Source organism: Rhipicephalus sanguineus, chromosome 2 (assembly GCF_013339695.2).
Source record: "Rhipicephalus sanguineus isolate Rsan-2018 chromosome 2, BIME_Rsan_1.4, whole genome shotgun sequence".
NCBI lineage: Eukaryota > Metazoa > Arthropoda > Arachnida > Ixodida > Ixodidae > Rhipicephalus > Rhipicephalus sanguineus.
Window position 1 is genome coordinate 92,984,968 of NC_051177.1, and position 17,606 is coordinate 93,002,573.

A 17,606-nucleotide genomic window follows, 5' to 3' on the forward strand; every position below is an offset into this window, starting at 1 on the left:
TTTCATTTTCTACCGCCAGAGCGCGCTTGTTAGAATTCTACTTCAAGTATGACTTCAAGGTAGTCGTGTAGTTTCGTTACTCTACTGAAAACCGCCGTTACTACTATTTCTCCATGTTGTTCTCAGTTCTCTCGCTTTCTCGTGTGGAAAAGCTGGAAATTATTTTGGTAGTGTAAACAGTGTAAAGACTTTTGCCAGTAGTGGTTAAAACCCTTTGCTTGGCCTCTTCAAGTACAGTTTTTCTTCGCGAGGTGAGTGGAAGCTACTGCATGTCGCGTTTTTCTGAGGTAATGCGCACTTTGGCGTGTGTTCGTCGTTACGGCTCCTGGTGATGGAAACGGCGCTCATGCAGTAGTAGAACGCTTGTTTACTGCGTTATTTTCGTGCTGCGGTAACAGAAGCGCATTTTTTTGTTTACCCAGGAAGATGGTAAAGAGGAAGGACAGGACAGCGCGCAGACAGATTTTGCAGTTAAAGGAAGAGAAAAGCCGGACGTATTCCCGTAAGTACGAACCTTCTTTCGCATGCAAAACACGGTCGTCCATTTATGCGATTGCTGCTCGCGCTTTTTGCACCACCAGCTGCTTTCGTGACAACGATTTAGTGTTCAGATAGATCGCTGTTCTTCTGATCGGTGCGTATTGTATTCTGCAGCGCCGGCTAAGAATTCGGCGATTGGTCCTGCGGAGCCATCAAGTCACGGAGATAACGACGAAGGAGACGGACATGACGGTAAATTTGGCCAGCATTGCGCTGATGCGTAACATCTTGCTTTAGCGAAGTAACTTTATTTTGATGTGAGAGCCTTTAGTGACTGCAACGTTCAATGTTTCATCATTGCAGAAGCAAGCAAAAACGAGCCAGCCTCGAATAACGGCGTTCCGAGAGATGCCATAGACGATCAGCTTGAAGACTTCATGAAGGTAATTACGATGCATGGTTTTCAAGAGTTTGTACGTTACAGCGGGTATGCTCCCACGCATATATGCGCGTATAGAGGTCAAAACACTTGTCTAGAACACTGGAACTGCGCGCTCCGGACAGCACTGACGACGTTTGCCGATTACACCTGGTTTGAAAGAGCCCGCATTGTAGCGTGCATAGTCGCTTACGCTCAAGAGTGGGTGGGCTATCTCAAACTACTTGTTGTCGGTGTGCACGGCACCAGAGCATGCGAGAACGTGCCGGAGCGTGCCATTCCAGCGTTATAGACCAGTGTGTTGGCTTCTATACGTTATATCAGTGCATGTATTGCTTATCAACAGACTGTTGGGGACCAAAGTTCTTGCAAGACATTACAAGCCCCCAGTGTGACAGACGCATTGAATTACCTTGAAATTCTCAGCCGATTGCATTGCTCTGCCTTCCTATGAGAATTGGCGCACGATGCGTGCACCCATCATTTCATGTGACCCCACCCCTTTTAGGCTGAAGAACCATCCCATTCCCAATAAAGATGTTTCATTCATAGTAGAAAACAGCGCAATACAATGAAGACAAGAAAGACCTAACAGTACCAGCGCCGCGCTTTTCCTGTTTGGTCTTTCTTGTCTTCGTTGTATTGCGCCGTTTTCTACTATGATCATGTACCAACAAGCTCAAGTTCACATGATTTTAATATTTCGTTCATTTGTAATCATTGCAGTATTGTGGGCATTATCTGCATGCTAATATAAAAAAAAGTTCCAAGATTAATTGAACATGCTGTGGCACGAAAAAGACAACACTAGAAATGAATGCCACAAATGCCATCACTAAAGTGCTCATTGCATTCTCATAGAATACATGCCACGATGAGACTGTACTGGGTTCGCGTCTGGGATTTTTTAAAAATCTCGCACCCTTTCTTTCATCCTTCCATCCCACCTGGAGTAGCTTACAAGGCTAACCTCTCCAGACGTCATTACTGTTTTCTCTCTATTATAAACAACAGTTTGACTTGGTCCTTGGTTTCGCATGTTTTGCAGGAAATTGATGCCATCTCGTCAACTGTGCCTGAGACGGATCCCCAAGGTGAGGAGGATAAAAAGGAATCGCCTGATCAAGAGAACGTGATGGCCACCTCGGACGGTCCTCCAGCTTCTGGGAAATCTGAGGCAGTAATTGGCACCCAGGAGCCAAAGTCAAAAGGTAAGGGTGATTGAGTAAAGAAGGAAAAAAATATATATATACAGGAGCAGCATCCTTATTTCCTTTTTTATTTCTGAGTTACTTATCTTTGTTACAAATGCATTGCTTCTCCTGGGTATTGGGGCTCACTAAATTTTCTTTATTTGCTCACTCAATCTTCGTTGTACTGAAACTGCAGTGCAAAACTACATTAAGTTGAGGGAAAAAGTAAATGCATTTGAATGGAAGCAGTAAACATTAAGAAATAAATTTGTTACATCGTGAAATTTGTTTTATCAAAGTTTGTTGAACTCTGGTTTGACTCTATGTGTCATAAGGTAACTGCGATAACAAAGCAGCTTTATGCAACAAATAGAACAGTTGAAAAACACGAAATATACGTAAGAGCACCCAAATTTATTGCAGAAATTAGTTGCAGGCTGCCTCAGTGGTACTACGAGAAAATTCCAATAGGCTGTTGTTCCCTTCTCCTTTTCCCTAATAGGAAACACTGCAGATACACCTTCGGCTATTGAAGGCGAGGTTCCGCCTTGTCCCTGGGTAGAGTGCATGGATGTGGCAACGGGGTACACCTACTTCTGGCACCAGGTAACCAACGAGGTAACGTGGGACTGCCCACCTGAGTATGAAGCTTACTGGGCCCAATATGGAGAAGCTGTTGAGGCTGAGGGTGGTGCAGCGGGAGCTGGTGCTGATGCTGCTTCTTCTGCGACAACGCCTGGCACGAGTGGTGATGCACAGATGCTTCCCGAAACCAGTGCCTCAGCACCTCCGATTGCTGCGGCCGTGCCTAACAGCAGTGTCTCATCGAATGTTCAAGCTGCCGATGCCTGCAGCGCCGAAGGTGGAACGCAGAAACTTGCCGAATCGTCTTCAACTGGTGCACCAACTGCTAGTGTGGCACAAAGCGACGCGACTGTTGAAACGCCCGAAGCGAGTAAAAGGGCAGCGACGTCTGGCAAGAAGAAGCGCAAGCAAGAAGCTGCCATTGGGTATGTGGATGTGCACATATATTAGTGCTGTCTTTAGTGGAGTAACTTATAATAAGGATAATTGGTGGGGTTTTACGTCTCAAAACCACAATATGATTATGAGGGGTGCCGTAGTGGAGGGCTTCCGTAATTTTGACTACCTGGGGCTCTTTAACGTGCACTTAAATCTAAGTATACGGGCCACTAGCATTTTGCCTCCATCGAAAAAATACGGCCAGGATTCGATCCCGTGATCTTCAAGTAAGCAGTTGAGCACCATAAGCACTAGTTTACTATGGCAGGTGTGGAGTAACTTATGTGAACAGGCTTTTACTAGGAAAACTTTTTTCAAACGAAGAATTCCTGCAATATTCTGAGTTTTCATTTGTGCTTGACACATTGCCCTACCACCTCTTTTCTTTCAGTATTTCATTTTACTGAAGTATACCAACTTACTGTCCTTGCAGTAGTTCTTATAGATTTTAACGGTGCCTGCGTGATTGGTGCACCCTACAGCAGCCATGTGGAGCTTTTTATTTTTTATTTGTTTACATGATGGCAACAAACATTAATTGAGGTGATGCTGGTTGGTGTTTTGTCGGACATGCCATCTGTTGTTTATTCTTGGTAATTTTTGCTCGACTTGAAAACTGAAGGATGGCTTATAGTTGTTTTCTGAGGAATTCCGCACGACAGGAGGGTATAATTTTCTTGGAAACCAGTTTGGATATGTGCTACTCTTTGTTTTTGCTAAAGACATCTGTAATTCGCAGTTACATTTTGGTCATGGCAGTCTAAAAGATGGTCATTGCATTAAAGTCATCACTGTCATCAGTGGTAGCTTGTTGTATGAGTTGCTAAAGCAGTCAGCTTAAAGCAAGACTAAGGTGTAGTGGTCGCTTATGAACAGTCTCAATTTACTGCTATTTCATTTACATGCACTACCTCGACTTCAGCTCAGTTTTGAGATGTCCATCAATCTTTTCTTCACATGCTCTGAAACTTTCTCAGTTGTATTAAATCCTGAGAGTTCAGTTTCGAAGTACCACTGAAGGACAGGATTAGAAGATAACGGAGAAAAAATAAATATTTTGCTGTCCCTTTGCCTATGCGAGCGTTTTTTCGTGCTGCACCTAAAATTAGCAAAAAAGTTTTGGATTGGACTACTAGTAATGTGGGTGGAAGATTAGGACTGCAAAGGGTTAATGAGTAGGCTCATCTATTATAATTGTGAAATTGAACCACAAATGCTCTAATGTAACATATAATAATGGTACTGTTAATTACGATCAATTTTTGCATCACTACACGATTCCTGCCCAAAATTGTAGGAATTGGTGCCCTACTATGGCAGAGCGCCAAAACATCACGTGCAGTTGAACTTCGGTTGCATTGAAAGCACACTTTTTGAATCCTTACTCAGTTGTGCAAGTTAAATTAATGCAACCTCTATGGGTGCATTTTGATGCTATTTCTGTGTGAGATGTCGGGTTGTAGTAGCCCTTGGGGAAACAAAATTGTCTTCCTGTTTTTAGCATGAAGGTGTAATGTAAATTCACGCGGATTTCCTTTGCAGCTTCATGATTATTATCAGTGTTATTAGTAGTTGTAGCAATTGTAATAAGATGTATGGGTGCACGTTATTCTCTGCAGAAAGCAATTTGTTCATTCGTAATGCACATCACAACTGTGCTTTCTGATAATGTGCCAAATTAAAGGGGAATCATATACTGTGTTTAACTTATGTTTTTTTTTCTTCTTGTCCATTATGCAGAGCAATCATTCCAATAACTTCGTACGGTGCATCCGACAGCAGCTCTTCCGAGGGTAGCGACTATGAGACTTATTCAGTCTGTAGGACACGACTGAAGAGGCATCCTTCCAAGCGTCCGAAGGTAGCAGCTAAGAAGTCTCGTATGGAGTCACCACCGCCTGTCACTTATGGACCACAGCTGCCAGACTCGGTCCTCGCTCAAAGAGAAGAACCTGTTTACGGTCCGCAGCTTCCAGATGCTCCCGAATCCATGGAAGTAACAGTCTACGGCCCACACCTGCCAGAAGTGAATACGGTTGAATACGGGCCTAACTTGCCAGAGGAGGAGAGAGCTGTGCATGGGCCACACTTGCCAGAGCCCGAGAAGAAAGTTGCATACGGGCCACACTTGCCAGATGCTAGTGACGTCGAATCTCATCAGCCCCCCGTTTTAATTGGTCCACAGCTGCCGGAGTTCCACGAGTTCGCGACCGAAAAGTCCAGTACTAGTGCATTTATTGGCCCAGTGCTTCCGGACGGATTCTTTGAAAAACAGGCAGAGCGTTGTGAAGAAGATAATCCCGAAGTTCAAGAACCCTGTCCAAGGTTGGAAGACTCACCCTCTGGAAGCACAGAATCGGCCAGACCTGTTGCTACAACTGAGGCATCCAGTGCCGAAGGATTGCAAGCCAGCGAAACTGTGCTGGAAAGCACGCATTCTTCCGCGGTCGCCGTAGAGGCTGCTAGTGTTCCTGATGAAACAACAGTTGGTGCGGTGCCAGCATTGTCTGGCCTGGTGGATTACCCTGGCTCTCCTGTTGTTGACAGTGAAACAGACAGCGAGGGGAGTGATGTGGACAATAAAGGAGTGTCAGTGCCAGCCCCGGACATTGAGAAGGAGCCAGCTGCTGTGAATTATCCTGTCATGACTGGTGGAAAGCTCCAGTTTGAGACAGCTGTAAAGGATGTGCATAAGAAAGTTGTGTCGCAAGATGCTAGTCAAAGCACTTCCAACGTTCGTGCCAGCTCCCTGACTGCAGCAAGACAGTTGAAGTCAAAACAGAATCTGGAGGCAAAGGTGATGTCTGCTTTTCTCTCTCTCTGTCTTGCTCTTTTTTCAGTGTTTACATAATTTGCCTTTGCTATGCGCAGCATCCATCAATTACTTTAAGAAAATTGATTGCTCATACATCTTAGTTTTCTTCTTGGCCTGTAGGGCATCAAAATCAATATTGATGCTCACCTTTGAGCAAGCTGTGCATTAGGTAATGTAAACACCCATAGAGCTATTATTCGTCCAGCTTTGAAACCCTGTATCTTACGTGTGGTAACCTACATTCGTAAATGCAGTGTCTTGAGAGCCAGGCAATGGAAAACACATACGAACCAGATAGCCAGTGCTCTGATACAGTTACCGTCCAATTTTTCGAACTCCCTAGGGACTGCGAAATCATCCGAAAAATCGGGCAGTCCGAGAAAACGAATTCATGCTTTTTTATTCCGCTCAAGCGGTCAAATCACCACAGCCACGTTCAAAATTGCTTCAATGCCTCCCAGTACACTTATCAGGCATTTCGGTGTGCACCAGACTCTTGTGAAAACATTCGGTACCTGACACGAAGCCCTCTTAACTACATGCCGACTGCCAATTGCAAATTTACGTGTCGTGATGAGCGCCGCTGATACCAGCAAAGCGCGGAATAAATTACGGCTCTCTCGCATGGAGTGTTTGGAAGCGATGACACGGAACACAAAGACTGTGGTGGAACAGTGGATGACTCGTCCGGCTTTCCCCAATACGTGTGCGCAGGTAAACGAAGCGCCACTGCACGAAAATCTCTGCCGACACGCAGCATTTGCTGCCGCGTGAAGCCAATCATTTCTAGTTGTGTGCAGCATATCCCCGCCAATGCCGTCTCTGCTGGGGCGCTTGCTGTACCATACGCATGCGTTTGTCATGAAACTGTTTGTTCCTGACTGCACATGGGTGCGGCGATGGCGAGCTAGTTGCATTCATGAAGGCAACGCATCTGCACAAGCACTTCTCGCACAAAGAGGCAGCATGAACGGTGGCACGTTTGCATTGTCGCCTATTAAAAGCATGCAGCATGCTTACTGTGCTAGGCACATGCACTACCGAGCACTTAGCTGAAGGCTTAGCTGAAGATGCTTATCGTAAAGGGTTGTCAGCAATTGAGTCGTACTGGCACGTTCCGCCTGCTGCCATCCCACCTCCATGCATTTCCAGTGCTTATCCGTAAAGACATTGCCGCACTGCGCCGTGATGGTGGCCCCTTCGGATTTTCATTCTGCTTCACCCCTCCACATGTCTACTTTACCCCTCGACACTTTTAAGCGTTGCAGGAAAGCTGACTTTCAGACACTGCTACAGCCGCGAGCATATCGGCTTGTGAAAGTGCTGGTTCGAACCTACAAAGTGACAGGCGCGACAGAGGTGGGGCTTTAATGCCCTTGAGGATGTGAAATTTGGGCAGAAAGTAAAAAGAATCGGACGCGGAAGAGTTTCAGCATCCAAAATTTCGGACTTTCTTATACATTGACGTCTATGAGGCTTGTGACAGTGTCGAGAAAGCGTCCTAATTTTCAAGCATGTCCGAAAAATCGCCGGTTGACTGTATATCTTGGCAGAGACAGGTTCATGTTTCAGAGCATTAAATTCTAAGCAAAAACTTCAATAAGGCAGGAGTTCAGGAGAAGATGAAAGCTTGAAGAGATGAAAAATTCTTGAACACGAGTTGTCGCTGGAGTGAACATTTTGATAAGCAGACTTGTCTTCTTAAACACAAGGCGTCATTGGGGCCAACGTTTCGACAAGCGGTCTTGTCTTCTTGAGCGCAGGGTGTCGCTGGAGCCAACAAGCCAACATTTTGACAAGCGGTCTTGTCTGAAGAAGACAAGGCCACTTGTCGAAGCATTGGCTCCAGTGACACCCAGTGTCCAAGAATTTTTCAAGCAAAAACTTGGCTTATTTACTAGTTCGTGCTATTTCTTAGTAAAGCAGACTGAATCATAGGGCAGAGCATAAAAAACAATCACGGAAACACAGATACTGAAAGGAGAAGCACAACTGGAGTGAATTTATTGCCCGAGAACAAATTTCTAGTATTTAACTGTTGTTATGACGATATTGTAGGTTGAACACTGTACTGACTTAACAACTATGGCTTATTGACTATTTTGTCTGGTTTTGGGAGCTCATGTGCACGCCGCTTGTTTGCAGAAAGGATCACAGCACCTGGTTTCTTACGGTGACTCGGAAAGCAGTGATGATGACAGCATGGACGCGAATGTAACTGTTGTGGAGCCTTCGCTTCCCTCAGCAGCTCGATCACCCCCCTCTTCAGCGGTTGGCGAGGATGACAGGGAGGAGAGCCACAGGGGCTTTGGGTGCTCCAACAGCGATGGTGTGGACGCGGAAGTTACCGATGATAAGAAGGCTCCATCGGCAAAGCCATTCAAGGGAGTCAGCTTCGTCCGATCGTCAGAGTTGCTTGTGTTGAGTGAGTGTGTAAATCAGGGTGAGGGAGTAGCTAAAGAGAAGACTGAAGAGACTGCAAAAGAACAGTCGCCCAGTTCCGAGGAAACTACTGGTGCCGAAAGGTTGGCTTCCCCTCAAGAACAGACAGCACCGGACGATTCCGATGTGGATGATTTTGACGATGTCGTCCGGGCCCTCGACATTGCTTTGTTAGAGTCGGTGAGTGTGAAGTTTTGTCTTGTCTGTTGGCTCTCTCCGGCTTGAATTTGAGCCAGCACACTCTTATATTGAAAGAGAATTGAAAAAACTTTCTTTCCGGGAAAACCATATGGATTTCTTTCGTAGTTTCCTGCCACAGGCAGGTGAATGAATGGCAGTTGTTTTTTCCTTTTCGTAAGCTTTCTTCTACGTTGTTGGATTCGACGAAACCAATTTGCTATATCTGTGCCCCTGTAGCTGTCAATCAGTATTTCAACTATGAGGGAAATTAACGATAATCTATGAACTTATTAGCACATCCATGTTTCCGATGTCTAGGTTTGAACGTAGCTGGACGTATTGTTGCAAGTGAGCTGCCCAAACCACATCTTAATATGCCGCATTCAATCAACTTGGACAGTTGTGTTCTATCAGGCCAATGTTGTGGCTCGTGGCTTCTGCACTCCTAGCTGTTTGCAGGCCAATTCAATTATAAATGCTGTATTGTTCATCATTTGAAGTTTTTTTTGTCTGTTCTCTCTCCATTGCTCCATAGCAAAAGAAGAAGGCCCAGGAAGCAGGCACAAAGCACCAAGACTTTCCCAGTGCTGAGAAAGAATCGCCCGGCGATACAAGTGAGGAGGAAGGAGAAATCAAGTCGTCCGACTCATCCAGTGAGGAAGGAATGACACCAATGCCGCAGGGGAGTTCAGGTCAGTGTCTGATTTGTTTAGGATATTTGTGTTGAAAGTGTTAGGGAGGTAATCAAGCATTCGTGAAGCTTCTGCCTGTCGGGCAAATGAGGAAATGGGAATGCAAGGAACAGCCAGAAAATGTTATTCAGGCGCACTTTCACGGGTGTCTGCTTGCAGCAAAAACATTAGAAAATTAAGGTAGCCTTGCAGAAGTGAAAATAATTTTGTGTGTGCTTGCGGTAATGTTGCTGCTTGTGAATATTTTGTGAATGGAGCATACTTAATGTTTCAGTAGCTTTTCAGGCAACCAACAACAGTTGAAAAGCGTGGTTTATTTGGTAGCATAGCAGTTGAGTTATAGGTGTGTTTTGAGAGCGGCACCACTTCAGTATAATGCTTCTGTAAAAGTATAGTGTAAACCTGCTTCTTTTCACGGGGAAATGGCATACCACAGGGCCAGTAGTGGTAGCATGATGAGAACATGGTACACATCTCAGTGGGAACAAACAGCGCTAGACATGGTACAGTGACAGAACGACAGACATCGCCCTGTCTATCATTCTGTTATCGTCTAGCACTGTTTGTTCCTGTTGTAATGATGTACCATACAGCCCAGTTAGGTGCACTTCTGTGGTACACATCTTGCTTGCATCCAGACATGCTGAATGCGCTGGCATTAAAGCGATACCTTTGTAACACTCTTATAGGTATTATTTGTAGCTGCTCTACGTTGTTGCTTATTGTTTAAAAAGTCACCTTTGGCAGAAATGAAACACTGTGTTTGAAAGTGATGCGCTGCAGTTCGAAGTAGCTTTCCATTTGTGCACCGTAACTCTCATCCTTAGAAAGCGCTTGCTTTGCAGGGTTCACAGATAACTGTCACACAGCAATGTGAATGTGAAATATGAATCTTACACAGTCTCTCTACTCGTAAAGTCATTTTTGGTGTTGTCGAGCAACACAGAGTTCAGCCCCTTTATATACCATATAAACGCGTGTAAGGGCCGCACTTTTTTTTCAAGAAATGAGGCCCAATTTTCAGGGTGCGGCCCATACACGCGACATTTTTTTTTTAAAGTAAAAACGCACCATTTAGCGAACGAAGAGCATTTATTGCAGTATACGACATTTCTTGTGACATACGTGCTCAATCGTCGTCACTCGGCGAGTCCTCAGACTTGGAGTCCGAGATGAGATGGTGTGCTGCGAAGCGCCGTCACCCCACAAGCAGTCATCTTCCGTGCCATCCAAGCTGTTAGATATCCCGGCTACTTTAAAACTTCGGGACACAATGTCCGTCGACACCGAGCTCCACGCAGATAGGATCCACCCAAGTACAGTCGCCAAGGCTAGTCCCTTCACATGCAGCATGTCCGTTGTGAGTGCAAGACCACCATTCCGCACTTCAGTCACATAGCGGAGCAAGTCTTCTTCCAAATCGGGAAACTTGCACTGCTCTCCTCGGAAAGCGCGCTTAGTGCTGTTGGTGTTTTGCAAGGCTTCTTTTTGAGCACACCAGCGTTGAACACACTTCTCGTCAACGTCGAATTTTCTGCCAGCGGCACGTTTCCCATCTCGAGAGCATACTCGATCACCTTCAACTTATAGCCAGCAGTGTAGCTATTCAGGTACTTGCCCATCTTGCTAAAACGTGAACGCCATGTAGAAAACAAGCTAGCACGAAGGTCATCGAACAGTGCAGAAAACTACAGCAAATGGCTGGCTGAACTGCACAAACCGAACAACGCGAACGCCATGCCAAAGTTGGTGATGCTAATGCCGATACGGATAGCGCCGATAGCGCGTTTGTATAGAGATGTGAGAAGCTAAAGATAAAATCCTGTTTTAACCTTTAGTTGGCGGGTCTATGAATACTAATAAAAAAGTTAAAATCTTTAGCCCACTTTACGAACACCTTAACACGAATAAAATCCAAACATATATACTCTGGTGACGATGATGATGGTTGCGTTTCCTTGCGCCATCTATCGACTACGCCTAGAAGCTTACGCGCGCGCGCATTTTGAATACGTATTGGTTGAGGAAAGTGTGGGTGCGGTCCTTACGCGGATTTTTTTTTTAGAATATGCACTTCAATAAAACAGGGTGTGGCCCTTACATGGGTGCGGCCCTTACACGCCTTTATACGGTAAGAGACATGCACCAAGGAGCAGTTATTGTCTTTTACATGAGGGGTTTCTTATAAGCAGGGTGCCACGTTTGCATTTTCTTATGAGCCCCTGTTTTCATGTTGGCGCATTGGTGTCTCTCATACTCAATTGTCTGTTACATCAGCATCTCAGCATCAGGGGTTCGACTGTACAGCATTTTGTGCCTTGCTGTAATGTCATGCCATCATTGCTTGTCATTGCTTAAAACTTTTCAGACTCTGAGGATGAATCAGAGACAGAAGAGGATGCCAGACTAAAGAAGGAGAATCAGTTCAGTAAAAGAGGAACATCTCCCAAGCCTGAGAGTAAGGATACACTTAAGGTAGGCACTGCTGAATTTTTTTTTAGAAATTGTAATTTAACCCACATTTAAAATTGTTTTGTTGCAGGCTGCGTTCTATTATTTTTAGTTGTGTGCAGTGTGTTCTCTCTTTGAGACAGGCAACTGTTGTAACTTCGTCTACAACACAATATTTTAAGTATGGAAGCAGTCTATAATTTCACCTAATAGCTTCCCTTGCATTTGGCCTTCATTACTGAATGAAGCTAGTAAAAGAAGTACCTATTCATGCACTCATTGGACAAGCAGGACACGGTATAGCTGTAGTTTATAATAAAGGTGCTGTACATTTAGTGGCATTATAACTTACTGTAACAGATGCTAAAAGGCTACTTTCTTAGTAAGGGCAGATAACTTTCCCTTGTGATATGAAAATTTGCTTTGGAGTTTTCTCTTTCTAATGTATATTCAGATACCAAAATTTTGTAGGGATTGAAGTATGGTGTTTTTTTTTCCTCTAAAAGAGCCAAGTCTACCTCAAGCGAAACTAAGCAAAAAGCAGTTGTTTGGTACTGACAATATGGTCGGGCCTGCTCCAACAATTTTTTGCCAGTGTGATCAGGTCGCCAAAATACCTCAAACCTATATTGCGGCTATAGTCTATATAGCCAACTATCGTCGGTATTCAGAAGTAAAATTTGTATTTGGCTTTTATAGATTGGAACATTTCATTTGCGCTTGAATTGGCTGTGCAAAAGAAGTCTAAAGCCAGCTAATGAACGATATAGCAATATTTTATGACAAAATTAACACTGTCCTTGTGCTTTCGTGGGTTCCGTCCCTTTGTTGCACGGGCGTAATGGCAATGACTAGACCTGAAGAGCAAGTGGCCTTTTCTGACTATAGGCGCACTGTTCTCAGCTGTCGGCAGCGTTTTCTTGTTTTTGGCATCTATTGAACGCTTCCAAAAAATGCTTCAGCTCTTCTTCTTCTTCAAGGAATAGATGAGTGTCCAGTATTATTTAGTTGTCTTCCATTTCAAATATACCATCTTGGAGCGAAAGAAGGACATGGTACTGTAGCGCAAAACTCAAAAAGAAACACTAAAGAGGCAGAAAAAAGGTAGAAAAGTTGGCCTCTTACTTTTTATATTTTGCTGTACAACGTCATGTTGTTCAGTGTGTACCAACTCGCCCAAGAAAAAGCAATTGTGGAACGAAAGCACGATAGCAAAGCAACTAGGACACAAATGAAACAGATTTGATTCGGCCATGTTGGTTGTTTTGTCACGATTGTTGACGCAGTGCTGGTTGATGCAGTGTGCTCCGATTGCCCTGCAAGCTGTTTTAGAGCCTCAAATTTGCCCTTTGTATTATGTTCAGATTTCTATGAGAAGCACAATGGTATGGTTTTTAAAAGTAGTTAGTAATGCTTCTGTACATTGCTGAATCTTCCAGATAATGTCTAATTAACTGCAATGCCTTTGACTTTGCGCCTGGTCTAATGATGTGTGATAAAATACTGTGGCTAAACCCGTGAGAAAAAGTACATGATAGTATTTAACTGTTTCCATACCTGCCAAGTTTGGAGAAACGGAATCCGGGAGATCTAGTCAACTCGGAGGGGGGGGGGGGTATACAGTATGCCGACCGCGGGGGGCTACTGCGATAGCAATTTTATGGACACTGTCAGCGGGATTTTGCGGTCCCCACTGATCTGTACAGAGTCCAAACCGATAACATCGCTTACGCATCGTCTGTTTCACGCGCGAGTAAAAGCGCGCTAGCGCTAGGGACGAATGCGGTTGCAGCAGAGATGAAACGACTCGGCCGTCCCCGTCGCGCGAAGGGCACATGCGATAACATCGCTCCGCGTGCGAGGCCTGTCGTCGCTTGCTTACCAGTTATTTTGTCGGGCAAGGGACCATAAGGGGCGCCGTTAAGATGGGGACGGTCGCGAGCACTGGCGAACGCGCTATCTCGACAGACATCGGTAACGGCTACCCTTTTAAGTGCTGGGCTCTCCACTTGAAGCAGTAATGACACAAAATTTTGAAGGCGAGATAACTTGCAGGATAGATTTGTGTGTACACAAGCGCATCATCTACGAAATATTAATGGTTGATATAACCTATAACACATTTAGGACCAATTTTTAAATTGCGTGTAGCGCATCTGTACGCGAAACGTCCAACCTCGTGTCACGACATCAAACAGTCACCTGCATCACGAGCTTGTGATGAATGAAATTGAATTCCTCAGGCCAAACTGAGAAGCGCATCACCGGCAAGACGCGGTGCAGCACTATGACACGTTTGCGTTGGCAGCACTGCGGCGCAAAGTGCACAGCTACTTCATGCGCAGTGAAGTTGAGTTGAGCCTTTCTACCATCGTTAAAAAAAAAAAGAAGAATCCTTTCTACTATACATGGCCAGACATCTTTGCTCATGTGGCCAGACAAAGCACTGGACGCGCAGGGCAAAACTGGATTTCCGGGAGATTTTCCTATGACCCGTACAACCGGGAGAAACATTCAAAATCCGGGAGTCTCCCGGGTAATCCGGGAGACTTGGCAGGTATGTGTTTCACAAGTGTTGATTGCCAATTATGCTTACATATATAATTGATGTCTCTGCTCAGCTTAAGAAAGGCATTTGGTTTGCTTTTGCATATCGCATTGGAAAGTAACACAGTGTGTGGTTTTTTGTCGTACCAGACTGTTGAGGATTGTTTTGTCAATCATATTTAATAATTTTGTTCTTTCTCTGGGACAGGTTGATATTGAAGAAGCTTACAAGCAGCTGACAGATCTGTTGAATCCTCTGCGGGATGTGATCGCCTGTAGGAACAGCTACTTTGAACTCGTTGTGAAGACCATGGTAAGAGACGTTTTTTTGTGCAGCCGTTCGTTCCATACTGCTATGATCTATCACGGAAAGAATTTGTACTGTTGCAGATATACGGTGAAATTTAACAGACATCGCTGAAGACTTCGTTAAATGGAGCATTTCGTTATTGCAAGGTTACTAACTGGTTTGCCATTACTTGTGAGGTTACTATTACAAATGAAAAGTTTGTTTAGTACGAGTACCAGGAAAGGGAGTACACAATATGAAAATGCGTCATAATAATAAACACAAAATCCAGTGTGGTGACTGCATCCGTAATTTAGCATGTGGAACACAGCTCCCGTATGGGAAGCAACAGAGGCTAGGCAGTTTGCAGCATCAATAACCTTCTGGGAGAACATGCACATAGCGCTAAAACCGCATGTGACAGCTGGCTTGCATGTTATCGTAAAAGTTGTGGTTGTGGGCTGATCTTTAAAGGGACCAACAACTGCCCAGAACATGAAATGAGATGACCCCACTGATGGAAAGATTGTCCGTCGCATTGACTGAAACCAACCCTGTTTTTTTTTCGTGAGAGATGGATTTATATTTTTATTTCTTAATTGAAAGTCGCGAAAAATGACCTGTGGCGTCTCTGGCGGTAAAAACATGAACGATTCGATGAACCAAGCCGCGTGACCGTTGATTGCTGTACGCGGTCGACGATTTGTTCGTTGGTATTGAAATATTGTTTGTTTCTTTATATTAAAAAGTATTACTCCATAAAAATGTACATATAGGCCTGCGTTAGTAGTATGCATTAAAGTGGTGCTGCCTTCACGTGACGTAATGTTCCCATGCTCATCAGCGCGTCTTGAGCAACTTTTCAACGTGCTCGTGCAACCGTGCACGCAGTTTCCAGGTTGCTAAGATTTTGGAGCGACATGGCTTTGCTACCTACACTTCGTTTCAGAAATGACGCGCGCTGCTACTCGGTGCGGCCACGCATATGCGTAGTGACGTTTTCGATGACTTGGCTTGGCTCGTGCATCGAGAGTAACGACACCGGGACAAGACACCCATGACACAGGCGCAGGCAACCTTGGATGCATGCGCGCACAACGCGGTACAGACACAGGGAAGGTGTATAATGCCACATCACCTCATTGTAACAGCTTGTTATTTTCAAAAATAGTTGAAAAGCTATAAATAAAAGTGGTTAAGCATAGTTACAGGAACTCCTGCGAAATCAGAACAACGATAACTTTCACAAATCAAAAGAAGGGCTGGCGGCATCGCTATGAATTCTCAGCGTTGCTGGAGGAAGGGTGTGTCTGTGTTTAGAGCCTTTCAGATCGAAAAATACTGCTTGTAAAATAACTACGTGCTTTTGGATTAACTACTGCAGCTATAAACACTGCGAAGGGTGAGCTTTCTGTCACGCCGTAAATAAATGGGTCGAGAAAAATCAGTTGTCGGTTTCTTTAATCTGTGTACAAAATACGTCATTGCATTAGTTGAAGTATGCTAACTATACCACATAGCATTCTAGCCGAGCTCCAGAGCCACATCAGCTGTTGCTTTGCAAATACTGGTGTGTGGTCGCATCTGTAAGTTCACTTCCCATAAGCTTGACAACATTTTATCAGTTGTATAAGCTGCAAAGATCCCTGAAAGAATTCGCGTAGCTAAGCCATTGCGAACGAGCATTTATGAACAGGTATATTTGGTTTCAACTGAACCATTTGTCGTATTGCATAATCAAGCACATTGTGTGATAGTGCACAGGGGCAAACGAGGGAGGCTTCAAAAGCTGTGCCTGGTGCCGCAGCCTGTCATCAGATCCCAATAAACACAACGTTTAGCTGCAGTCAGTGTCGAGCTCCCCCTCTTTGCAGCGTTATATACCTTATATACCGTATTTACTCGCATAATCCTCACACTCGCGTAATTCTTGCACCCCCCGCATTGCCCAACAAAAATTAGATTTTTTTTTTCCTTGTGTAATTATCGCACCCCCAAAAATTGCAGCATCAAATGTCATCTGCTTCTTCCAGCCAATGATGATGATAGCGTGCAGCAGCCTAGCGCCATCTCTTACGCATTATGCATACTACCAGCGCACGGAGCCCTAATCCAATCCAGGCCAAGCCACAAGTGGCAAGTTCGCATAGTGGCACGCCGTGCGTAGTGAGCGGCGTGTTTAGCAAGGGTGTGTCTCTTCGTATACTTCCCATAGGGACGCGAAATTCAAATGCTCCGCGGATGATAGCGCCAAGAGCCCCATTGAGTTACGGCCCTTGCAGGTGGCCGCCGGGCAATGGCGGCGATTACGTAGCGATTGCGTTGCTTACATCGTCAGGGCAACAGTAACACAGCCGCTCGCTTCTTGCCCCTTTCCCTTCCACTCCACGCGCCTTTTTCTTTTATTGCGATAGCAATTATATGGACACTCGGCGGATTTTGCCGTCGCCGTCATGCCCTGGATATGTATATGTATGTATATATAAATAAAAGCCACAAATAAAAATAATGCAGAAAAAAAAATTCCGAAGCATTCGATCGAGGTTTCAAACCTGCAACCCCTCGCTCCGCAGCTCGCTGCCTTAGACAATTACGCCATGCCTCATTCGTTCTCCAGGATATTAACGGCAGAATACAAATGCATGCGGCGTTGGTTGAAATGCATGGGACGCCACATGCGGCGAAATTAAAATTATGCGAGACGCGGGCTATGCTGCATCGTTGCCTGCGCTGCGTTTGCGTCATATCGCTGCCGACCCACGCTAGTTTTCCATTTTGGGGTTGTAGCTCCACGCCACTCGTGGCCAGTCGGTCAGGGAAAAAGAAGAGCGTCCTGTGGCTCGTGGTGGCGCGAGCTAGTGGGAACGCTTTGGCTCTTGTAGACTTATGCCACAGGAAGGAAGTTAACAAGACGGCTGACCCAGAATCACAGTTATATGTTACACCGCGACCAGAATCCTGAGGCTAAAATTAAATGCAAAATCACAAGACACCCACGAAGAAAAGAAACGTACGACAGAAGCACTAACTGCTTCATTGCTTCATACACCAATGC

General features: G+C 45.0%; 1 protein-coding gene across 3 annotated transcripts in view; it reads left to right on the top strand.

Annotated features, from left to right (window-relative positions):
* Window positions 1-98: 98 nt before the first annotated feature.
* LOC119383396 (formin-binding protein 4) overlaps window positions 99-17,606 on the top strand; it is a 44,738-nt gene continuing 27,230 nt past the window's right edge. For 2 of the 3 annotated variants that reach the window (XR_007415120.1, XM_037651501.2), the window contains exons 1-11: window positions 122-251; window positions 423-502; window positions 655-732; window positions 844-923; window positions 1,968-2,130; window positions 2,615-3,122; window positions 4,876-5,932; window positions 8,096-8,572; window positions 9,108-9,264; window positions 11,633-11,739; window positions 14,471-14,575. Coding sequence is in view for 2 of the 3 variants with exons in the window: in XM_037651501.2 (XP_037507429.1) it covers window positions 427-502; window positions 655-732; window positions 844-923; window positions 1,968-2,130; window positions 2,615-3,122; window positions 4,876-5,932; window positions 8,096-8,572; window positions 9,108-9,264; window positions 11,633-11,739; window positions 14,471-14,575 (2,808 nt within the window). In the remaining variant the exon portion in view is untranslated. Of the gene's footprint in view, window positions 252-422; window positions 503-654; window positions 733-843; window positions 924-1,967; window positions 2,131-2,614; window positions 3,123-4,875; window positions 5,933-8,095; window positions 8,573-9,107; window positions 9,265-11,632; window positions 11,740-14,470; window positions 14,576-17,606 lie in introns of all 3 variants that reach the window. The other variant, XM_037651499.2, reaches the window with a different exon arrangement.